This window comes from Pinus tabuliformis, chromosome 7 (genome assembly GCF_031772625.1).
Source record: "Pinus tabuliformis cultivar Carrire ecotype Pingquan chromosome 7, CPIR1, whole genome shotgun sequence".
Lineage (NCBI taxonomy): Eukaryota > Viridiplantae > Streptophyta > Pinopsida > Pinales > Pinaceae > Pinus > Pinus tabuliformis.
This window is the reverse complement of record NC_142293.1, coordinates 328,805,933-328,832,552: the sequence shown is the minus strand read 5'-3', so window position 1 is coordinate 328,832,552 and position 26,620 is coordinate 328,805,933. Positions and strand designations below refer to the sequence as shown.

At 39.5% G+C, this 26,620-nt stretch overlaps 1 protein-coding gene across 2 annotated transcripts in view; it reads left to right on the top strand.

The window, feature by feature from the left end:
• Nucleotides 1–1,607: 1,607 nt before the first annotated feature.
• LOC149247277 (ARM repeat superfamily protein) overlaps nt 1,608–26,620 on the top strand; it is a 215,133-nt gene continuing 190,120 nt past the window's right edge. The window contains exon 1 of one of the 2 annotated variants that reach the window (XM_089458166.1): nt 1,608–2,248. In XM_089458166.1, coding sequence (XP_089314292.1) covers nt 1,961–2,248 — 288 coding nt within the window. In that variant the 5' untranslated portion in view covers nt 1,608–1,960. The remainder of the gene's footprint in view (nt 2,249–26,620) is intronic. The other variant, XM_089458167.1, reaches the window with a different exon arrangement.

Genomic DNA, 26,620 nt, shown 5'->3' with positions numbered 1-26,620 from the left:
CTCTGACTGCATGCACCACCTGTATAATTTTGATGATTATACAACTGATAGTACATTGCCCTTGAACTCCAATCTCAACTGGGTAACTCGTAGATCACACATGCATGAGTTATTTATGGCTGAATTATCAGTTAACTGGTTGAACACTGAAGTTACACCCCACTACTAGACCTCCTACTGTTGGAACTAGTTTAACTGACTTTAACTCCGTTAAACTGAATTAATTAAGTTCAACTCAAAATAAATTCAACCAGGGCTCCTATAAAGTGTGAGCCACTCTACAGGACTCAAGTTAGACCCTCAACTCGAATTAACTAAACCAACTAAATCAAATTAACTTAATTAACTCGTACCAATTGTCTTATGATGTGAAATTACAATTTTTCTCCTAATTTAATTCAAATGAAAATTAAATCAAAATTCTCTTGTTACATTTTCAACCAAAAATCACTTTTTATTCATATATATTTTCCAATTTTATTATTATTATTATTTAATAATACATTCACATAATAGACACAAAATTTATTTTAAAAACTTTTAGTAAGAAAACCAACTTCACTAAAACAACGCTACCATCTCTCTATCTCATTATATTACCTCAACTATTCACAGTATAAATATTTAAATATTATGTAGTTTCAATCAACCATAATCCATTAACTCATATTAAATTACAACCCTAATCATTTAATCAATATTAATCCTTTAATCTTTGTTATTAAACATTGAACTTTTTAATTGTAACATTGGATTAAGGTTTCTCAATACTTTTTTTCCTTCTAAAATAACATCACACATGGCAAAGTTTAATTGTTCCTTTGTTATTAAACTTTTTCGTTTTCTAGCCATATATTTTTAATATAAAATAATTATTTTATATTATTTGAAATATATTTTTCTATATACATGTATTTAAATTATATTTTTATTAATATTGAAATAAATTTCATCACAATTTAGTTATTAAATTAATAATAAAAAATATCCTAATTTAGTTGTTAAACTAGTAATAAAAATTTATCCTAATTTAATTGTCATCGTTATTAAAAAAGACCAAGTCACTTGGAATTAGATTTTATAGTTCATAATAGGGTAAACTTTCACTCCTCTCCCATCTCTTACTTCCAATCAAAAACAATTTCAAAAGATCCCACATCAATATTAAACGATACTCTCACACGCTAATATCAATTCACACACTAACACCAATAATTATATAGTTGAAGTAAATATTAATAATTATATATATATTTCAAATAGTGATTGAGATTTTTTGTAAAGTTTTCCAATTTATTTTTCGACGTAAAATCCTGGCAAAGATTCATTGAAATCACAAGTATGACAAGTCTACTCTTCACAATCAAAGTGTTTTTCCAGACAACTGAATCTATATATGCATTGGAAAAAATAATTTAAACAACACAAATCAAGATTTAACCATAAAAATTTCAGAAATTTTTAACACTGCTAAATCCATATTATACGGTGAAAAAACCCAATATAAACCACACAAAAAACCATTATAAATCATACCTTTTTTTGGCGAGAAATTCCAACAAATTCACACTTGAAAATACTCCGATATATTTTAATCCCGATCATACACATCGTCGATTTGAAAAAAATGAAACAAATGGTTGATCGGCTTTATGTTGATTATGCGTGAGCCGCCTTCGGCTGTAAAGTTTAAACACCACCAAAGCAGCTGCGGATGGTCCCAACACCACAACGCAGGGAAGACGAAGGAACGTTGTTTCTGTTATTCTTTCGGTTTTAAGGCAAGCAGTGGTTAGAGGTGTTGGAAATTGAAACTTTGAGCCATGGCAGCCTCGACAATGGCCGCCTTGCATATTCCACATTTACCATTGACGAGTCCGTCTTCAGCCGAGACCTCCATGAGTGCCTCTGGACGAAGCGCCGAGAAGCTGAGTCTCCCATCGCTGCAATCTCGCATGAAATGCGATCCGCAAGGATACGAGAGCGAGCTTTTATTGCTGATTCATGCCTGGCGGTCTTTCAACAGCACGCCGCTCTCAAATCAGCTTCCATGGGCAGTGACCCCGCTGCGGCCAAGGAGCTTGGAGATTTAACTATGTTTTTGGCTCATGTCGCGCCTTCTTATCCACAACATCTTGCTCACTATTCTAAACAGCTTATTGAATTATTGCAGACGAGCGGGCATTCGCTTCCTTCGGCTTTAAGAAGACAAATCACGCAGGCTCTTATTCTGCTAACGAATAGACAGGTTGGTTATTTTTTTATCTAAGACGTGTTTCCTTTGTTCAGCTTTCTGATATCATGACCTAGGGTTTTATGTTTTATTCAGGTTCATTTTTAGGGTTTTGCATTACCATGTTCATAAGGGTTCATAACTTAATTTCTTAGGGTTTTTGCATTATCCTGTTCATGAGGGTTCTGAAGACATTTTTGAGGGTTTATGCAATATCAGATTTCCCATCGGTTATCGCTTTATCTCTAGGTTTTATGCCTGGTCAAGATCACAAGGGTTTCGAATCAAATCGGTTTTACGCATTTTGTCCAAACTGATTCTCAAATAGTTTGAAACAAGAAATTTAGAACATTAACTAATTTCCTACTTTGTATATTTCAACCTCTTGATATTGTAATTCATAAACACCAAATTATTAAGGCGTTTTTGGGTCAATTGGTTGGGTTTCATAGAGTCTACATGCCTGAAGAGACTCGAATTTCTCTTGCAACTCGATATTATAATGGTAAATGATTTAACTCAGGAGTTTTCTCACAGAAATCCTTCATGAGCTGCTTGTGCAGTCCCACTTTTTATTGCACTGAATTACTCATTCAGTTTCATCGACGTACCGTTGTGGTCATTTGTTACACATTAATCATATTATCTCATCTTATCTACAATTTGCTTATCATAGCACATACTATATTAGCAAGGTTTGACCGTACTGGTCTTTGCTGTATGGAAATTCTGTTGGAACAATACACAGTGATACTGGGGGAGCGAATCGGTATCACATAATTTGTTTTTTTCAACTTTATTAATCTTAAACAGAGATTACATCACATAATCAACTATACAATGCATAAACACACAGATTAACGTTGAAACCCAAACTGGGAGAAAAATACTTTAACGCTTTTCTAAGAGACTTCAATTTATTGCAATGATACAGGCAACCACTTGTGAGGATACCTATCCTCTGTAAGAACCAACTTACAAGATTGCAGGCTCCAACCTGTTAGATAGATGAGGACACCAATCCCCTGTAAGCAAGAACCTACATTTGCTCAGGCTCCAACCTGCTGTATAGATGACAACATTGATCCTCTGCAACTCAACTCAGCCTGGCACATTGTTGTTCACTGTTCACATGTCAATGTTAGGCTTAAAAGGAAAATCTGCTCACATGGCAGCGTGTACCCAACACTGCTTCCTTTTTCTTCACTAGTTGACCTGCTATTCCAGCACTTAATTAGACTGTACAGGCTGTTGCTTTGCTTCAGGTCTGATCTAGCTTTTATAAACCAGCTGGAACTTCCCTTTTGGGCCGTCTTACAGGCCTGCGGCCTAGACAGACTAGAACTCGGCCTCTAACCAGAACTCGGCCATCTCAACAATTTAGGGTCAACTGTAACCGACAACTCGGCCTGCGGCTAGCCCTCAAAAACAGACTGAAAACTTTCCAAAGAAAACTGTGCCAAAAAGCCTCCTATAGCTCGGATAGGGGCATGTTTCCCACTTTTTGACTCGGCCAGCTCGGTTCTGTCCCTTCTCCTCTTGGTTCAGAAGATATGAACCTTGTTCTGCTGCACTCTTCCTTCGCTACAGGCTCCAGGATCAGATCTGAATTGCACATGATTCATAACCAATCTCTTTTCCTCATGCTGCCTATTTATAGTGTTTTGCACGCCTAAATTGGGGCCGACTTTTGGGCCGACTTGTGCAAATGGCGGGTTATATATAATATATATGAATGAATGTATTAAAAAACTATTTCTCCTCAACCATGAGGATTTAGAAGGTGTGCCACATATCACTGGAAAGGTCTCGAAAAATGGCAGATGATTATGTAACTTTCCCCTCCATTAGGACTACCTTTTACATCAATAACAACCATTTTCAACAAATTTGACACTAGTACAAAATTTGGTATTTTTTGTATAGTACAAATATGGTACAATTATTGGAAATACCGAGAGGGGGGTGAATCAATATTTCATTTCAATTAGTTAATTTTAACTTCATTGAGCATTATTTATCATTAGTATTAGACCAAAACACATATCAACAACACCATTCAAAAATGAACAACATCAATGATTGTACACAAGAGGTTTTAGGTGGAAACCCTTCTGGGAGAAAGACCACCGAACGCTTCTTAATATAGGTCTTTAAAGATTACATCAATAGGAAGGTCCAACTTCCAAGATTCTGTAGCTACAACTGGAAGGAGGCTCCAACCCCATGATTTATCAGCTCCAACTGAAAGGATGCTTTAACACCCTGATTTACCAACTTCAACTGGAAGGATGCTCCAATGTCCTAGTTTTATCAGCTACAATTGATAGGATGCTCCAACACCTAGCAAGCTCCAACTTGTCCTAGCACCACTGTTAAAATTGGCAACTAGGGCCAAACTCCATGTGGGTCATCTTATTTATGGCAGCTGATATTTTTCTTGGATCCCTCTCATCGAGAGGTGTAGGATTGATCTAAAGATCATCCGATTCCGATAAGTATTCATGGAGTTATGAATTTATTTGTGTTATAAGACAATTCGTCAAGGTCGGCCAACAACCAAATAAACCCCTCATGTGCTCAACGTTTTAGTATAAAAGGAGATGACTTGAGAGTCATTTTACACACAACTTCTCTCTTGATTTCTCTCCACTTGTCTTGGGTTTTAGTGTGAGAGAAATCTAGGAGGAAGAAGCCCTAACGCTGCCCTATGGAGAAGAGCTAACGCTGCCCTATGGAGAAGCCCTAACGCTGCCCTATGGAGAAGAGCTAACGCTGCCCTATGAAGAAGCCCTAACGCTGCCCTATGGAGAAGCCCTAAACGTTGGTCTATATTGCCCTAGTCGTAGGCCACTTCAAGTGACCAAATTGTTGGATGGACGACCAAGGATTTAGGGCCAAGAGGGCAGGCTGCAAGGCCGAGTAGATGAGGAACCAAACACTGGAAATTAAGTGATTGTTTGGGCAGGTTGAGGAGACCTAAAGCTACAACAAGCATGGTGTTGCAAAATTGGGACCGCAGCATGGCACAACAATGCAAATTGGGACAACAAGCATGGTGTTGCAATAACAATTGGGACAACAACAAGAACATAGTGCTGCAATGTTTCATGGTGGACACATAGGACAAAAAGTACATATCGCTGCAATGTTTCATGGTGGATACATAGGACAACAAGTACATTGTGCAGTAGTGGCACAATGGGAAAACCATGACATTGTGCAATCGTGGCACAACGGGACAGCCATGACATAATGCAGCAATGGCACAACGGGACAACCTTGACATTGTGCAACAATGGCACAACGGGACAACCATGACATTGCGCAACAGTGGCACAATGGGACAACCATGACATTGTGTAGCAGTGGCACAACGGGACAACCATAACATTGTGCAACAGTGGCACAATGGGACAGCCATGACTTTGTGCAGCAGTGGCACAATGGGACAACCATGACATAGTGCAGCAGTGGCACAATGGGACAGCAAGCATGTGCAGCATGGTGTTGCACGATGAGGTGCAACATGATGACAAGATGAAGCACAATGATAGGTGAAGGAGTGACCTTGGAGAATCAGTTGAAGCAGCATGTCTTCAAGTGATCTCATGTATCATCTTGTTAGAGATGATCTATGCTCTTATCTAGATAAGACAAAGTGTTGACTTCTGTTGTAAATGTACTCTCTCTCTCTCTCTCCCTTTGCTGAACTATTGAAGAACATATAAGAAGAATTGATCAAAGGTTTCCCCACATTGGGGTTTGTCCCTGGCTAGCGCCACATTTTGTGTCCTCTTTACTTGGCTTGTCTTCTGCGATTTATGTTTATGTTCTATCTGCAATTTATTTTAATGCTGATGTGATTGCTAATCTGGAAAAGATATTGAGCTAACTGTGAAATTTGAAATAAATTGCTCTAAGCATAGAACATACCTAAAATTAACATGGTATCAGAGTTGAGGTAAAGACAAAGCCCAAGCAAGAGTGAAAGAGCAATCACCGAAGATAGTTAGGAAAGGACAAAAGGATCAATGGGTTCCTCATCCCTCTTCAAATTCACCGAGGGTGAAATCGAAGCAGAGAATATTATCAGTATGGCGCAGCGGAATATGGCCTACCTAAAGATCACTTCATTGAGAAGACCGGATCTCAGGGTGGAAGGAAAGGCAGATAACTAGTTCGGCCATTATGCAAAGGAGTGTCCGAATGGCAGGGACACATCACTTGATGATGATAACAATCATTCCAGGGACATCTTCAATGGTCAGAGGAATGACAGGTAATGCAGGTCATCAAGGAAACGACCAACTCTTCAAAGAAAGCAAGGAACCCCAGGTATGAAGAATCAAATGTTGTTTCTGATAAGATAAAGAAGCGTTATCTTGTATTGGCCCTCTCCTTCAGATTCTTTGTGAAAGTGGCTTATTAATTGTAGTGCCCCAAAGCACTTCAACGGATAGAAGGGTGCTCTCACCAATTCAATCGTGGGATTATACTTGGAGCTGATGCCACTTATCCCGGAAAGTGTGACCAACTCTTCAAAGAAAGCAAGGAACCCCAGGTACGAAGAATCAAATGTTGTTTCTGATAAGATAAAGAAGCGTTATCTTGTATTGGCCCTCTCCTTCAGATTCTTTGGGAAAGTGGCTTATTAATTGTAGTGCCCCAAAGCACTTCAACGGATAGAAGGGTGCTCTCACCAATTTGGTAGAGATGGAAACAATCGTGGGATTATACTTGGAGCTGATGCCACTTATCCCGGAAAGTGTGTAGGAAATGTGAACCTGGTGTCCATTTCGGCAATGGAAGTTAAAGGTTTCAAGGTGGCATTCATCGATGGAAAGGTACATGTTTGAAAATAGAATTTTAAAAGATGCTTTTACTCGTGGGTTCAGGATTGGCAATTTGTACCAAGTTGCAGGATGGTCCATTGGGGACCATGTCAGTTGACACATCTCATCTATAGCACCAGAGGTCTATTATGGGGTCCTACTCGATGTGAGTCAAATGGTAACAAGGATGCTTGAATTCAAGAAGAGCATGAAGGTACATGTCTGAGATGTACTGAAGGAAAATCTTACAAGGGGACCATTCCCCTCATGTAGCAGGTCCACAGGTTTGGAACAACACGAGGGGTTTGAGATTCATGATTGGGAATCTCATGTGTGTAGGTGGAAGAAAGCCCTCTATGGCTCAAAGCAAAACACCCCGGGCTTAGTATGAGAGGATTGATAGCTGTCATATGAAGCTAAGATTCACTAATAGTGAAGTCGATCCAAACCATTGTTTGAAGGTTGCGGATAATAGACCTCTCATACCGGCACCTTCTGAGAACGACCTATCTCTGATAGGTGCAGACCCTCTCACTTGTAGAAATAAGAGGGAGTTGGATTCCGGATGTGGAATGGTAAACTGCAAACCTGTGACCACCTCGAGGATCTTAACTTTCAGAAGTTATATGGTGATGATGCCAGACCAAATTTGGGAAATGCCTCTGAGTTTCATAAACTCATCTGCATTGATGTTCTTTGTGAACTTCCGTCCATATATATGCTTTGCAGTTAGCATGGTGAGCTCATATTTGGTTGAGCCTCACTAGATTGGTGCCAAGAATCTTCTGAGATATCTTCAGGGCACAATCTCTCATGGATTGAGATACACTGCCGGAAATATGAAGCTGCGTGATTATTCGAATGCTGACTGGGCAGGCAGTGTGGAGGATCGCTAGAGCACTTCTCAGTGTTGGTTCTCTTTGGATTCTGCTTCGATATCATGGATGAGCAGGAAGCAGAAGTCGGTTGCTATAAGCACCGTTGAGACCGAATACATAGCTACGAGTATGATCTCGTGTGAAGTTGCCTGGTTGTGGAAGCTCATCAGTGAGCTATTTGTACACATGATGAATACCACTGTGATTCTTTGTGACAACCAGGGGGGATTTGATTATTGAGGAATCCCGTATTCGATGATTGCTCCAACAAATGGACATCAGATACTACCTTATCTGGGATATGGTAAGTCAATCAGCGAGGAGGCTCCATCGCATTGAGACTGATGTACAGGTCGCAGAAACTTTGTCAAAGCCCTGGGGAAAGATCAAATTTGTGATTTTCCCGAACAACTTGGAGTCGTTGAGAGACCTTTGTAAAAGGGTCTTGCATGTTGCATGCATTGAGCGTTGGGAGCTCTAGGGGGCTTGGGGTACTTACTGGAGTGACATACGACCACAAGGCGACTCACCCTCCCTTGGTGGTGTGCTATGTATAGGGTGATATGTTCAACCTTTCCCTGTGATACCTTGTGGCGACTATGGAACAGGATGATTAGTTCTCCTGTGGGCCGGGATGATTAGTTCTCCCGTGGCAACTATGGAACAGGATGATTAGTTCTCCTGTGGGCCGGGATGATTAGTTCTCCCATGGTAACTATGGAACAGGATGATTAGTTCTCTTGTGGGCCGGGATGATTAGTTCTCTCGCGGCAACTGTGGAACAAGATGATTAGTTCTCCCGTGGGCCGGGATGATTAGTTCTCTCGTGGCGACTATGGGACAGGATGATTTGTTCTTCTGTGGACAGGATGATTAGTTCTCCTATTGAGGCATCCTACCCATGCAGTCTGGGACTCATGGGAAGTACCTCTCATCTGATCAATGAGCAGGGAAATGGGGTTAGGGACCATAGTAGTACTATCGATGGACGCATCGTTATATCTACCATACTCCCTATGCTAGGATGAACTCTAACTGATCTGGGATCAGTATGAGTGGTTTGAGACACTCTCTTGTGATATTGATCTGGGATCAATAAAACTGACTTCGGGTCAGTAAGAGTGGTATGACACACTCTCTTCATATGAAATTGACTTCGGGTTAGTAGAGAATGGTATGAGACATTCTCGATCAATTATTCTTCTTCATGGTTCAACAAAGCAGAACTGAGCAGAGCTCAGCAGAGCAGAACTGAGCAGAGCAGAGCAGCGTCGGGCACTGATGGCAGAGATAGTACAGTCGGAGATATGGATCAGCGGATGGAGTTCTCCCTAGTTGAGAGGGAGTGTTAAAATTGACAATTAGGGCCAAACTCCATGTGGATCATCTTATTTATGGCAGCTGATATTTTTCTTGGATCCCTCTCATCGAGAGGTGTAGGATTGATTTAAAGATCATCCGATTCCGATAAGTATTCATGGAGTTATGAATTTATTTGTGTTATAAGACAATTTGTTAAGGTTGGCCAACAACCAAATAAACCCCTCATGTGCTCAACGTTTTAGTATAAAAGGAGATGACTTGAGAGTCATTTTTCACACAACTTCTCTCTTGATTTCTCTCCACTTGTCTTGGGTTTTAGTGTGAGAGAAATCTAGGAGGACGAAGCCCTAACGTTGCCCTATGGAGAAGCTCTAACGGTGCCATATGGAGAAGAGCTAACACTGCCCTATGGAGAAGCCCTAACGCTGTCCTATGGAGAAGAGCTAATGCTACCCTATGGAGAAGCCCTAACGCTGCCCTATGGAGAAGCCCTAACACTGCCCTATGGAGAAGAGCTAACGCTGCCCTATGGAGAAGAGCTAATGATGCCCTATGAAGAAGCCCTAATGTTGCCCTATGGAGAAGCCCTAAATGTTGGTCTATCCTGCCGTAGCTGCAGGCCACTTCAAGTGACCAAATTGTTGGATGGAGGGCCAAGGATTTAGGGCCGAGAGGGTATGCTGCAAGGCCGAGTAGATGAGGAACTAAACAGTGGAAATTAAGTGACTGTTTGGGCACGTTGAAGAGATCGAAAGCTACAACAAGCATGGTGTTGCAAAATTGGGACAACAACATGGTACAACAATGCAAATTGGGACAGCAAGCATGGTGCTGCAATAACAATTGTGACAACAACAAGAACATAGTGCTGCAATGTTTCGTGGTGGACACATAGGACAACAAGTACATACTGCTGCAGTGTTTCATGGTGGATACATAGGACAATAAGTACATTGTGCAGCAGTGGCACAATACAACCATGACATTGTGTAACAGTGGTACAACGGGACAACCATGACATTGTGCAGCAGTGGTACGACGGGACAACCATGACATAGTGCAGCAGTGGCACAATGGGACAACCATGACATAGTGCAACAGTGGCACCACGGGACAACCATGACATTGTGCAGCAGTGGCACAATGGGACAGCCATGACATAGTGCAGCAGTGGCACAATGGGACAGCAAGCATGTGCAACATGGTGCTGCACGATGAGGTTCAGGAGTCACCTTGGAGAATCAGTTGAAGCAACATGTCTTCAATTGATCTCATGTATCATCTTGTTAGAGATGATCTATGCTCTTATCTAGATAAGTCAAAGTGTTGACTTCTGTTGTAAATGTACTATCTCTCTCTCCCTTTGCTGAACTATTGAAGAACATATAAGAAGAATTGATCAAAGGTTTCCCCACATTGGGGTTTGTTCCTGGCTAGTGCCACATTCTGTGTCCTCTTGTCTTGGCTTGTCTTCTGCAATTTATGTTTATGTTCTATCTGCAGTTTATTTTAATGCTGATGTGATTGCTAATCTGGAAAAGATATTGAGCTAACTGTGAAATTTGAAATAAATTGCTCTAAGCATAGAACATACCTAAAAAGAACAACCACCCTGCCGCCCTGAAGTGTTCTTAGGCTCCAGCCTGAAGGAGACCACTCCACCTCGAGCCACCCAACCATGCTAAAGATAGAAGATAAATTACTCTGAACACGCTGCTCAAACACTGCTATCAATAACACTATTGTTTTGCCTCTGCTCAAAGGATAAAACTCTATCCAGTGCTCTGCCACAATAGCTCTGCTCAAGTTACATCTACTTGATTAATCACGAGACCTATACTCATCATATATATAAAACCCTAGGCCACAACATCTTTTAGCAATAATCTTGCCGACAATGGTCAACAACATACTCATTCAACAACTTTGCTTAGGACATACATGTCTTTGTCAAGCCTTTGCATCTTTAGGCAGAAACCTTGGTGCAACATACGTCGACATCAAGGTAGCAAGCATGTTCAATAACACATCATGTCGTAGCAACAACTCCATACAAAACCCTTAGCTCAGTAAGCAGTCATCACTAACACATTGTCATATATTAGTAACAATATAGGGCATATGAATAAGACTTTCTACAAGAAGCCACTACACTTAGTTACGTCTAGTGTTCCTAATATGGCAGTTGCATATAATGTGTGAATCTCAACATGTGTCAATTATATGACCAATCATACCCAGCTTGCAACTTGTCACGACTCTGCTAACGTGCACAATTTACGTGCCTACAATGACCTGTCTTTGTTCACGTGGCCAATCCATATGCCAACAATAACCAATCCTAGCCTGTGGGACCTGTCACCATGCCCAAACCTTGTTATAGAAATTAAGAACCGGTTTAGCCAGAATTTTGCCAAAGCTCTACCGTTGCAAAATTTGGCCAAGCCACCATAGAATATATCTCAACAGATTTGACCTATGTTATGTTGCATTTGTCAAAACCAACCCTTGGCCACATTATAATCTCTGGATCAACATTTGATCCAATCGTATAACAATGAACTTGGCAAACCAGGTTTGGCGATGAGCCGTAATGATAAATCAACCAAACTTTCGTTAGAATGGAACTTTGCAATCAAACTTTCAACAAGCAGAGAATAGCGGACGAATGTGACCAGATCAACAAACTTTGCAACATAATACCTTACGTCATTTGTTGCTCTGTCACAACATCATGAATCCCTCAATAAACAACGCACTTCAGAATTTAGAGAACCTTCGAACAGATCAGACTTGAAACCATTTATTCGTTACACAAAGCTTATTGTAATACTTGTGTTATTCATATTTGCCTTCGTGATTACTAGCCCTTTGTTGTGTGGTGGGTCTCTATTACTGAAGTTAGTGCTCAACCTTGAAACCAAATGGTGATCTTATATGTTTTTTGTTGCGAATGTAACCAAATTTTGTTCTAGAACCAAAACTCTCCTTTCTTAGAATAATCCTGCAACAAAGCAGGTTCATATATCGTTCTAAACAATCTAGCTTGTAGACTCCCTGTCCTGTGAATGTTGAAGAGGGGGAGTCTAATTTTTATCCTTCAACAGTGGGATTTGGAATACCAGATTACAGATGTGAAGAAGTCGTCAAAACATAATTGTGAGTAGATTAGGCAACATTGTGTTCAATGGAGTAGCAGTGTCATGGACAGTTTTCAAGGACTCGAGGCAAATCTTTTCGGTTATGCATATTGACAGGCGGAATCATCTGTGGCAAGCGATGAGAGGCATAACTGTTAGGAGCAGAGAAGCAGTCAAAGTAGGAGAAAATTCTGACAAGCCAATTAGAGGAATCAGTTCAAAAACACAAGGCAAAAATTATTCAAAAGCAAAAAGAACTTGATGCTGCTCTTGATGAAATAAACAGGCTCAAGAAATGGTAGAAGGAGCAATTGCAAGATGTCGAAAGGAAGAATCATGTCATTAATGAGAAGGATCAAGAAATTGCTCGCTTGAAGACGGAGGCAAAAGAAGCACGTGAAGCTCCATGCAACAAAGGCACAAGCTCCAAGCGCCCACAAAGCAAGGTTGAAGAGAACACTGATAGCAAAATCCTTCAAAGGGCAAATCAAAGTAAAGTATAGAAGAAGGTTGAAAATGTTGTTGCTCCAAGAAGTAATGCTCAAGAAAGCGCTATACCACCTCAAAGAAAGAATGTCTTCAAAACATCTTCAGGACAAGACAACTCATCCAAGTACCCTAGAATGTTTAATGGTTATTGTTTTTCATATACAAATTATGGATATGGATGATTATCAAAGACATTATCAAAACCCTAGAAGCAAGGTTGCAGGAACACAAGACAAATATTTAAATGACTTCGCCAGTAGAAAGTATATGCCAGTTGCTCCATCATTCAGGTACCATATAGAATGCTTCAAATGCAATAACTATGGACACATAGCTTGGGATTGCAGATACATGATGGAAAACTCTAATATCAGGAACAAGAAGGCTTAGAGAAGAAAGCAAAAGTAAGAAGAACAACGAACTTGCACGCAATGCCATCATAGGATGATTGTCCTCATTGTGCCTATTCCAACAATAGGTGGCACGTCTCATAACTCCTCACGGTTGAGGAGATATGTTTGTCCAAATTTTGTGCTCGAAAGTGTGGTCAAAGTCCCCAAAGTGAAATGATGATGACGGCTAAATAATTGGCTAAGCGATTAATTAAATCATGGGGGTCTTGTTAGCTTTTAAATTAAGAATATTTCTTATCAGCGGGCCAAGGAGCACTTTTATGGAGTAAATTAAATAATTTGATTTGCAAAGGAGGGTAAGTTGGCTTCAAGGGAAAAATGTTTTTTTGGCTCTAAAATAATTTCAAATTGAAATTGAAATTTCATTTTTGGTGGGTTGGCCCCATGCCTTTTAACCAAGTCAGTCCCCCTCCTAGAAGCCTCCACTATCTTTATAAAAAGGGAGTCGCTTGCCCTCCGAAGATCATCTTTTGAACGCAAATCTATGTGCGAAACTTTTGCGGCCTTGAGTAGTAACACCCAACTGAAGGAGGTCAAATTTGGAGGTGGGTTTTTGGATCAATCTTATTTGCTTTTGGGGTTATGGTTATTCGTGGTTGTATTTGTGGCAAACTTGGCCCTCCAAGGGCTACATCTGTGACATGATTCTAAGCTTTAAAGGCTATCTCAGAGGACAAAATTCAACTTCCTTTTGAGGCTACTTTTCTGCCTCCATGACGCAGGATTTGAGGCTAAGAACTTCTCACTTGAGCAGAAGAAAAGGTCACAAAATATGAAGTATGGTTCAAACTCAACTAGCATATTTAAGATCTGATTACAGAAGGGCTTAGATATGTAATATTCCTAAAGCCTACTTGACCCTAGAACAATAAAATGCCTTAGAACTAATATGAGGCTACCTTATGCCCTAGTTCGGCCTTCATCACAGAGATGTCCATGGTAATTTGAGGCATATATTCACTCAAGTCTATTCGCTGACAAGGCTGAGTTTTCCTTGCAATTTTTTGTGGTAGATTTGAGCAAATTGTGAAATGATCCAAGTCCTTTTAGGTCTGGACAAGATAGTTTTCATATCTTTGATTTAGGGCTTGTCTGCAGACACAAACTTGCACTAACGTAACACCTATTAAGTGATCTATTCGTCCTTGATCAAAACACAAATTGTGGATTAATTTTTGTGGCTTATTCACTCTGATCCGAGTCTCTTTTGTAGCTGATCTAGTTGACATATCTGTCATTACTTAGAGTATCATTGTTCACCATTGTTGATGACTTTTATCGTCCTCTAAACACAAATCTGTGGGTTTGATTTTGTATCTCTTGTTGAAATATGTAACTAGTTTTAGTCTTCATAATGACATATGTAATCATGATTTTATGTATTTGATGTAAAGAAGAAAAATAAATTTATTATTGTCATTTGTGATGCATGGGTTTCATGCTCAAGGTTATTTTATTTATTTCAAGCACCCATTGATTGCTTCTAGGGCTTGTCATTAAGTCAACAAGTGAATTGAGTCATTGTCATGTATGAAAGACCCTTTTCGGCATGTTATATATTTTAAAGGAAGTTTTATGTAAAGTCAAAAGTGTCAAATAGAACCTCCAAGACCTTGTCAACAAGCAAAGATCAAGTCGACCTTCATGAGAGGACAAATCAACCTCCAAGCAGCAATTCAACCTAGAAGAGAAGCTTATATATTAGAGACTTAGTCCTCACTTGAAGGACACTCATTCACTCACACAAGGGTTCGATAAAGAGGAAAAGGTGAGAAGAAGAGGAGGATTAGAAGAAGAAAAGAAAAGCGAAATTTTGAATTGTCTTTGGGCTACTATCCTTCACATGTACTAGGATAGCTATTGCAGCAGCTGAGACCAAATTGTAGAGGACTCCAAGAGGAATAGTTTGCAAACTGAGTTTCTTAGAAGAAGGAATCAACTCAAGCAAAGAAGAAAATAGGGAGAAATCACCATCTTCTCCACACGTGCAAGAGCTTGGGTTTCTGTAAAAGGAACTACTAGGGGGTCGAAGTTGCAAAAGAAGCTGCTGGGGTTTGAAGTTGCAGAAAAAGGTGCTGGGGGTAAAAGTTGCAGAAATCGCTAAAGGAAAGCTCATCAAGGAGGAATGATTGACTTGGTCTTGGAGGGGACTTTGACAAAGGTCTTAGGTCTTGGAATTTGTCATTTGAAGTTCTATAAGAAGAGAAGAGTTCTTGTGGGTTTTTCTCTCAAAAGGAGAGGTTTTGGTCCTGACTGATAACCTACATTTTGTGTCTCCTTGTCTCATTAATCTTCATTGTTTGGTCGCTGTTTGATAATAGAAAACACAATAATAATCTAGTTAAGTAAAAAGGCATCATAAGCAGTTATCAAAGTAAGAGAAATTATCTAATCTAGTTGCCCTAGATTTCTCAGCATGGTATTAGAGCTCATGTGACAAGTCAAGAAGAGGCAGCTTGAAGATCACATCATTGAAGAAAGGGCCGAGCACAAGAAAATCATTAAAAGGGACTAAGAAGCACCAAGGAGGAGTACTCATCTCAAAGGATCGCATCTCAAGCACATTTGAAGAAAGACATCTCTAGAAGAAGAAGTATTGTCATCTTCTGTTAAAATTTGGGTACCAGAGGACAAGTGGTTCCCTAAGGCTTTGATCTTTGGCCTAGGGAAAAGTGTCCAAATTTATTTGTACTTTTCTCCTAGAGTGACTTTGTAAGTGGTAAAGTCAACTTAATTTAAAAGTGACTTTATAAGTGGTAAAGTTACATTCTAATTTAAAAGTGACTTTATAAGTGGTAAAGTTACATTCTAATTTAAAGGTGACTTTATTAAAGTTAATGAAGAATTAGAAAGTGAAAAGGTGACTATGGAAATAAAAGGCTAAGTGGGTCTTTATTTAAGTGGGTGAGTTAAAAAATAGAAAGAGAGAATTAAATTAACATTTATTCTCATCCTTAGATTTAAATGAATCTTAGCGATTAGATCTTAGGGTAACCCAAAAGGTCATTTAGAGAGTAAAAGGAGAAGAGAAGAGAAAAATATCAATTCATTCTTTCATTTGAGAGAAAGATAAGAGAGAGCAAGGAGAAAATATCCGAGCAGTGAGGAACTGAAGGAGAGTAGCAAGAAAACATTTCAGCAAATATGGGCAGCAACATTTATTGCCACGCATCCCAAGGCAAAACCGTACAACAAGAGAAAGGCACAGAAATCGAGAAAGAGGGACAGCAGCAAGGGCACAAATTTGAAGGCAGGCCGTACAACATTTAATGCTTTTTTATTGCTGGAAAATTTCTATTTTGGCTGTTTGTTGATTGGCACAATTTTCGAGGTGGAGTTCAAGCACAAAAATCGAGATAAGTTGTAATTTGTGGTTGCTGGAATTTTTACTGTGTATTTCAGTTTCTCTATAAAATCATTTTCAGAAATAAATAAGAGCTCTCAAACTGGTTTTCCCCAAGAGTTGTAGGGGGATTCTCCAGGGTCACATTGACCAAAAATCACTGTGTTATCTTCTGTGTGTGGCTATCATAATTTTGCTGTGTTTTATTTTTGCAATTTCAGCATTGTGAAATCTCTAAATTTGTGTTTTTAGAAAAATATTGTTATTTCTAGATTTTAGAATTTTTATCATGCTTGTTTTTAAAACTAAATGCATGGAGTGATAAGGAAAATTGGTAACCGGAGTGGGGGTTGAAATTTTTCATTTTCAAGGAAGCAAAACATCATCAATCATCATCAAAAATCAAGAAGGTATCAAGTTGAAGATATCATCATCAAAGGAGCATCTTCACTTGACAAGTAAGTATCTTTATATCTATCTCTGAATCTACTATCAAAATGACCTCATTCTGCAAGAAAAGCAATAAATTGGTTGGGTTGTCAATTTCCTTGCATGGAAAAAGAGGATAGATTTGATCCTCATAGAGAATGAAGTTGTTGAATATGTAAAGGGCTCCATCTCGAAACCATCTCAAGAGCAAGCTCAAGCATTATCAAAGTATATGAAAGGGGAAATAAGGGCTCAAAGAATCCTTATAGAATCAATCAAAGATTCACTCATCCCTTATGTAGCAAAGATGGAGACATCTAAAGAAATCTACGAAAAGTTGGTATAACTGTTTTCCGTAAGCACTTTAGGAGAAGTTATATCTGTGAGAACCGAGCTATACAAGAACAACGTATCAAAGGAAGAAGGGATAGCCTCATATCTTATGAGGGTGTTACAAATAAGAGACCAACTACAAGAGTTAGGGGAAATAATGTTCGATAAAGAAATGGCCACCGTTGTGCTTAATGCACTACCTAATGAATGGGGCAACTTTATATTAAGTATCCATGGAAAGAAGGAAGCAACTCCATTCGGTGAACTTTGGTCATTATGTAAGATTGAAGAAACTAAGTTGAAGGGCGAAGAGCGATGTTGGATCAAACAAACATGTTCAAGCATTTGCTGCCATGGCTAGGAGAAAAAGAAAGTTTGGAAAGTTTGGTCCTCAGGAAAGGAAGAATGTTGATATGTTAAAGATACAATGTTATGAGTGTAATGAATATGGGAACTACAAAATGAATTGTCCCAAACTCAAGAAGGTCAACAAGAAAAAAAAGGAAAGGAAATGAAGCCCATATCGCCGAAGAAGTAGAAGAACCTGAAAGCAAGAAATCAAAGGAGGAGGAACTGAAAGATCTCTACTATGACTGAGATAATCTCCTTCACATAGTTATAGAAGATGAAAGGAAGCATCAAGATGCATTAGAGTTGATGTAGAGATGACATTATCATAGAAGTTTGAAAGGATAGCTGAAGTAAAAGTCTACATGGTTGTAGCAGTCATCATGATAGAAAATAAGTAGCTCATGTTATCTTGATTGAAAGCATGAAAAGACAACGTAAATAGTAGTATATATGGTTGGAAGAAAGTCATCTAGCATGATAGAAAATAGAGAAAGGTCGTCATACATCATCATTATTGGAAAGGAGCATTTGCAGAATGAGGATCATTGAGATGCTCCACTAGAATCTTTATAAGAAGGTTCATCTCTACTTGGAAGAAGCAAGTGTCTCGTTGATAGTCCACATTCCACCTTGTGTGGGATCCATTGTTTAAAAGAATGATGATATGGTGACAAAGGAGTGCAGTGTGTCAAGTTGGTTGAAGTACTTTTATTTTTAAGCAAGGAAAGGAAGTTGCCTGTTACTCACAACCTGTGGGTAGTGTATATAGGAGACACCCATTTGTTATGATTGTATGTTTGAAGGTGGGCCTCTCGACCCTGAAGGTATGGCTTTTCATTAGTATAGTTGAGTAATTTTCCTTACTTGTCATGGGCACTTTTGGGCATGGATTAGTGGGGGGATTCAGCAGAAAGAGTGGGCTAGATTTGTACTCTTGTCTCCACTGTTTGATTTCGTGGTTAGCTTTTTATCCTAGTCCCATGGGATCTCCTTTACTGGCCATTAGCTTTAGGGTTGGCACTACATGAGAAATCCCAATTTTGGTTGCGTGGTCCCTCTTCTCGACACCATATACATCACTCCCTTCCACTATTTTAGCCCCATTTATCTCTTTTCCCATCTGGGTCCACATATGTCCAGTGGGTCCATATGGGTTAGCCTCCCCCTCCCCTTGTCCACATCTTGGATCGGGCTTGGAATGATGCCCCAAAGGTTGATGCAGTTGAAAAGAAAAGAAAAAGCATAATTTGGCCACTCTCAACAGAAAATGTACCACAAAATACAAAAGATGGCCGAGACATACAAATTTAGCACGTGGGCAAAAGCCAAACATGAGCTATACCTCTTAACCAAGGCCATCACCCTAGTTCCAATGGGTCCTAGATGAACCCCCTCCATCATTAAGGAACCCATAATTGTCCCAATCCTTGGTGGGCGATGAATTGCCCCACCTTAAGGGGGTATCCATTGCTATATATCAATGTTGATAATATCGATATCGGCAAAATATCGACGAGGTTCCAAAAAACATCTTATCAACAATATCGGCGAAAATATCGGCAAGCATAAAAAATTGCATGATATATTCATTTTTTTCCTCAAATTTTTAAACATATAAAACAATAACAACATGAAATAAACACATTGGCACATAAATATGAAGAAAGCACTGATATATATATATATATATATATATATATATATATATATATATATATATATGATGTCAAATAGAAATGATACATCAAATGCGATACCAAATCCTGCTGATCCTTGATAATTGTCCAATCAAGGACTCAAATGTGGAGAACCAATACAAAATAACATCACATATATAAAAGTATCTCATCATCATGAGTTATATATAGCAAAACAAATAAAACTCGCAGCTATCTATCTAAAATCAGGGCCCTCTCCCCCTTTTACGGGAAAACATGATGGGCTGTTTGCCAGGTCTGCCCTAGCAGTAGAAGGCCCTGGCCTTGCCCCTGCACCTAATGTCAAATAATGAGTGCTAGGTATGGAGCTGTGCTCTCCTATATCTATAGCAGATGGTGTTGATGCTGATGCTCCCACAGTCTCCTCCTCCTCCTCCTCTACCTCCTGCTCCTCGTCCTCCTTCTCCTCCTCCTCTTGCTGCTCCTCCTTCGAGTCCTCCTCCTCTTGCTGCCCCTGTTCTAATGGATCATCTGGCTCTAACCATGAAGGTGACTCCTCCAAGATGGGCACCTCAGACTCCACCCTCCATTGAGACAATACATCATTATTGTTTAAGGAAATGGCATCTGGATCCATCGGTGCTTCTATTTGTTTCACTCGAAGTCAAATATTGTAATGCACATACACTGAATCATTGAAGCATGCGAACTCCAACCTGTAAGAGTGTCAGAAAAACTAATGAGTCTTGACTCTTGACACTTTAGGGTCATACATTAAAAATTAAAAATTACAATAAATTTAATTGCTCAATTGAAGGCTAAAGCTCAAAGTTATACCTATTGCACTTTTTTGAGTGTATTTTCTCAAATACACTCCAATTGCGCTCACAACCTGAAGAGCTACATGTTTGACTCGGGATTCTTATGGCCAATTTCTACAAATTTGGTGCCCTTGCACCATAGCTTCACCACCAAATATCTACAACAAAATAAAGAAAAAAAGTGCTTAAAACATAATTAAACTTTCAAATAAAAGTTACATAATTGAATTTTAAACATCTAGAATTATAAGTAAGGAAATTCTAAATTGAAAATTCTAATGAGTGATGACTTGTCACTTATGTGGCATGAAGAGGGTCCTTTCCATAATAACATCATCAAAGCCAAATAGACCAACACAATCTCGATAAAACTGTATCTCGTGATTGATTTTGCTAAGAATCTCATGATCAGGTACCATCCTCTGAATATAGGAATGGAGCCCTTCCATCACCTTGCCATCAAAATCAAAGGCGCATTTGTATGAAACTGCGGGGTTGAGGAAGAGTGCTTCTGCATGAATGGGTTGATGAAGCATCCATGTCCACCGACTATCTATCACATTCCATAACATCATATGCCTATCAAGCCCAACAGAAGCTTTGTCTGCTTAATAAGAATGAATGGCCTCCATGGCCCTATCCATGGCCTCATACAAATAAGCCATTGTAGGCTTGTCCCCATCTACCAATCTTGGAGCCTTTACTATAGGTTCACTGACTGAGCATGCTTCTTCTACTCCTTGCCAAAACGTGTCAGAGTACACATTTTTTGCAATGGCTCTCTCGTCCTGTCTCCTGTTGTATCTACAATCACGCCACTCATTAGAAACAAACATTTGCTTCAACTCGAACTGGCATCAAAGCAAAGACTGGAGAGTAATAAAGTTCGTGGCAAAACGTGTGATTGCAGGACGCCGCACTCCTTGTTTCTAGTGTACTTCCTCATGAGGCTAAGAACAAAAGCATGGTTATAATAAACTTGGGGATGCTCCTAGCCATATCAATCACCTCCTTGATGAAAGGGAGTTTCTCCATATCTTCAAGCAACAAATTGATACAATGTGCTACACACAAAGTCTAGAACAATGTGCGGTGCCTCTCCATAAGCATCCTGCCGGTAGACACATAATTAGTTGCATTGTTTGTTATGACTTGCACCACATTCTGCACACCAATCTCCCGAATGAACCCATCTAACAACTCACATATCGCTGCTGCATCTTTGATATGTGCTGATGCATCCATTGATTTAATAAACATGGTACCTTTAGGACAATGTACCAAGAAATTTAGAAGGGTCCTACCCTTCCTATCTCTCCAACCATCAGACATCACTGTTCATCCAGAAACTTCCCATGTTTGTTTCAACTCCGCCAATCTAGAGTTAATGTCCTGCTTTTCTGCTTGAAGAATTGGCCCCCGCAACTCCTCATATTTAGCACTTTTGTACCTTGGGCCCACAACAACAATAACATCACACATTGGCTGCCAAAATGGATTGGTTTTAGTGATGCTGAGATGTAAGTCGATCCAAAAAATACACCTCCCCATAACTCTATTTGCTTCTTGCTTCTCCTTTTTTTTTTAACAATTGATTTTATGGAAGGTTGTGCTCCATGTCCTGTTCGTGGAACAGAAGATGATGACCTTGCAATAGCAGTAGTAGGTGACGCTGTGGAGCCCCTCCCACTACTCTCAGCCTCAAAATCAGAAGAAAATATCTCGAAAGATCTACCTGCACGTCCAACCTTGTTTCTTTTTTCCTCTTCCTTCTTTCTGTCTTTTTCATCAATTGCTTCAAGAGCTTTTTGTATAAGCTTCGGACTAGAAACTGTACAAAGCCCAACATCATGTCCAGGGACTCTAGCTAGATGGTATTTCAATTGCGTAACCCCTCCTGTCATCTTGGTCCCACAAAATTTGCATGATAGATATGCTTGATTTGTCTCACCATCAGGCTCTCCATCCGGAGAGCCTCCCAAAATGGGTCCAAGGCTTTTGGCATATGGCATATTTGTAGTGAGCTAATTCAAACCTAGGGCACAAAAAAAAAAGAAAATTGGAATTAATGATTAAAGTTACTCCACCCATACACAAAAAATAATAAGTAATAACCACATCATTTTACAAAATAATTTTTTTGCTACATTATTTGCAATGTGAATTCAATGAAAAATGACAATAAGAGGGTGCATTTGAAAGTTAAAAGAAGAAATGGAGTTTGCTGTCTAAATATGGAGAAAACCCTTGCATTGGCTTATGGGCATAAAAATCATAGCAAATGGAAAAAAGAAGAAGAAGAAGAAGCAAAATGTTGGTAGGCAAAGAGGCAAGCAAGAATAACCCTAAATCTATCAAAAAAATCATTAACATAGGGATTTTTTAGAACATACCTTTTAATGGAAGAAATGAAGATTGTCTTACTGTTCTTCAATCTTTGATCAACAAAAAATTCGTAGATGGTGGTGATAATGGCTCTTCGATCCTCAATTCTTCCTTGACAACAACCACAACACTCTCCCCTTCCTTCTCCAACACTCATAAAACAAAAATGAGCAAAAAAAAAAATCGTTAATTTCCTTTTCTGGTTGCAGCCCAGCCGGCCTGGCGATATTTCATATCGTTGGGTGATATTTTTGCGAGATATCAACGATATCTCGGAAATATTGTGATATTTTGGTTCCATGGAAATATCGTGATATTTCCGAATATTGGCGATATATCGCTGATATTGTCAACACTGCTATATATTACACAACATGCTCTCACCCCTGGAGCCTCGAGCAATTATGAAGAAAAATCAATCAAAGGCAAAAGGCATATGAAGAAGAGTGGAAAAACAAAGGTCGGGGTAACTCATGTACCACAATTTGCTCCCTCCTACATTCATATACCCAGGTGTGGGCTTCCCTTATTATAGCTACCCTTGTACCATGACATGTGGTCTAAATGATTCCCCTGATCTCCACTCTGTTCCATCACCATATCATTTGCCACCTACCATTTAAGAGATGTACCATGGACATGTCACCCCATTTAAAAGTTGAAACCACCTAATAGGGTCCTTGATTAACCCCCTTATTGAGCTTGGAGACACTTGTATATGCCAAAGCCCATTATGGAAGGACATGCCACCATGAAGTGCCCCATTGATTCTATGACTTGCAAGCTATTTTACTTGATTATTCTAATTATTTGTTGTATTGGAAGGTAAGGGGATACATTGGATCTTATGCAAGATTGCAGGTGGGTCTCCATTTGGGGCTTGGTCTCCCTATATAGTGTCCTCATCCTCCAGAGGGCCACATTGGCACTTGTAGGGTGAGCAATTGAGAGCCATGGGCCTCCACCATAACAGAGAGTACTTCATGGATCCCCAACACCACTCATTTATTGCTTGTGTTCCACCTTTGGGATGAGGATGATGCACCTGGTTCACCATGCCCAACTAACTCCAGACTTGGTAGATGATTAGAGGTCCAGATGAGGGCTTATGACATCATCCTAGCCCTTACAAATGGTTGACAGGCATTTTCGACCCCTTTGGAGACCCATGAGGATGTCCTTGTGCCCCTCACACCCACTTGGGGACATCACAGGGATTTGCTTGGAAACAAGGGGCCAACCCCTTGTCCTCTATATTTGAGGTCCATTCTCACATCATGGTACACTCTAGACTTCGTTAGACCTCCTCAAAGGCCCAACGACTCACTTTATTGATCATTCTACCTTCTTGAGAGACTTATTATTGTGTTATTGAATTATCTTGGTGGGCTTGTCACCAAGGGATGTTATTATTGCACATTATTTTATTATTTGGGGCTCAATTAGGCCAAATTAGACAAATCAAACTCATTAGTGATTGTATAAGTACAAGTGAGGTGATTCATTTTCATTATCATCACTTGAATGGAGATTTAGTAGCTTTTGAGAATTTTACATTCCCTTTTGGAGGACGAGTTTGGATGTTATGGATGAATTTTGATGTTTGGATCTATTTCTCTTGTCTTGGAGCTTCATTATTGGCATAATATGATGATTGGATATACTCATTTGTACATGTAAGTAATATTTTCATGCTTATTCTTGTTATTTACTTTGTCACATGAATGTTGTTGGGATTTTCGCTATACAAGTCTGAAATTTACTGCTTTCCTATGCGAAAATGTGGAAATTTTGATCTTTTGTAGCGTTGCATCATTGCATGGGCCATGTATGAATGGGTGAATGTTCTTAGAGATTATTTTGTCAAAATAGATCTTGATAAGTCATTAATTATTGCATATCGAAGTATAAAAATCTCAAGTAGCTGCTCTCATGCCCTAATGCCATGCGAAGTTGCTTGAAGACCTCCTTGATTGGGTAAATCCTCTTCCAAACAATAAATTCTCCTTGACTCCATCTCTCCCAAAGGATAAGGCACTAGTCCTTCCATAGGTGGTCACTTTTAACGAATATTTTTCTCACTTCTCCTCTTTCTAGGCCTAGCCTCTATAGGTCATCTAGGGCATCACTTATCTCACGTTCTAGCCATCAAAAGACTTCGTTCTCTTGCTCATTACTACGCTAGTGTTTCCCCCAGAGGTCCTCCAAATTTCAAGAAATTCCAACTGTAGGATCTTAAGATATTGCAAGCCCTAGCTCAAGGATTGTTTCTTGCCCTAGGTTTTCCTTGGCTAGTGTCCTCATTTGGATCATTTCATTCTATTCTAAGAGGATTTGTCCTTTGATCCTCTTCCCTTCCACAATTAGGTGAAGCCCCTTTTTGGTTGATCAACTCTACTTCCTTGACTTAATTCTGGGTCCACTTGGTCCCATGTGGTCCCACAACTTTACAACTCCAACTCCACAACGATCACATAAAGACGAATTCTCCATAAGGATTTCTTTGCCTAGGAATCATCTTTACAAGATATATCCCCAAACCCTAGCCTCAAGAATCCTATTAGCCCTTCCTAGAGAGCCTATCACTTTGCTTCCAAGCAAGAAAGCCATATAACTGAGTTTCTCTTGTGAATAGGCCTTGGGAATCACACTTCATCTCTTCATTGACATATTCATTTGATTCCTCTTATACCGGGTCTCCTCCCATCGGTGAAAGTTCGTAAAGAGCAGGGAGCCTTAGCTGAGGTGATAGTGGGCTATCGCTCCATTGTTGCCCTTGACCTAGTAGTTGCTCTATAGGATTCCCTCCTAGGACCCCTGCTAGTTTGAGTGGTAACACTGTTGAAGGAAGTTTAGATGACCACATGGAGGAAGTAGTATGTCTATATTGGAAATAAATAGATAAAGTCATGTCATCATATGGTTGCAGTTAGAATGATTGAATTCTCTATCTCATGAGCATGTTCGAAGAAGAAGGATCTCTTCCATTAGAATGATGCATGAAGGCATGTAGACAATGTGCCTTTAACTCTTCTACATATTGATAAGACGAAATCAACATAGTATGACCTCATATGGAATATGAGGTGGTTGACAATCATGGTTCCTATGTTGAAAGAACCATGTAAGGAAGATCTTGAAGAAAGCAATATGTGAAGAAAGGAAGAAGAGTTTGTGAGAGATGCAACTTTAGTCACATAAGATAAAATAAGTAATCAACATTTGATAACTAGAATAATTAGCTATGACATCTCCATGGAGAAGGTACGAAGAAAGTCTGAAAAAGGAGACACTTGATATTGAATGTCTTGGAGATGGAGTCATTCATGTGCAGGATGCTGATGTTGCATAAAGCTAATGTAATAACGAAAGGCCATCCTAAAAAGGTAATTTTGATTTGATGTTTATTTTGATTTTTGAAATCATTTGGTTGGGTTGAAACAAGGATATCGAAAGAGAGTTGTAGATGTCACCTACAACTAGTACTCATGTGATTGGATGAAAGATCCTGAAAGAAAAATGACTTGGAAAAGGTAACTATATGAAGAAAAGCCAAATGTGGACTAGAAGATCACTTTTCGATGAAAAGAGGGATGACATGTGATTCAACACTATGGTTCGTTGAAGGGAAAGTGATTGAGAAGATGGCCGATGCCCTACGAAGGTCTAGAAGAAGAAGGCTCCATGATGAAGAAGATGAAGTTCATGACATCAGAAGGAGGAGCCCTACAAGCAACTGATAATAACTTGATCTCCATGAAAGAGCAGATGGTTGCTGATCGGAAACAAGTCCTTAGGTAAGAGGGAGCTTGGGTATATTCCTTTTATGGGAATGTATAGATCCCCCCTTATTGAGAGGGAGAGATAGACACATCATTCTTGTCTTCATGTTATGAAGAAAGAATGGAGGATTGGGTAAGCATTCGAGATTGATTCCGATACTCTTTGAGGATGTGGTAGGGCATCCAATAGGCAAGAGTAGTCAAAGA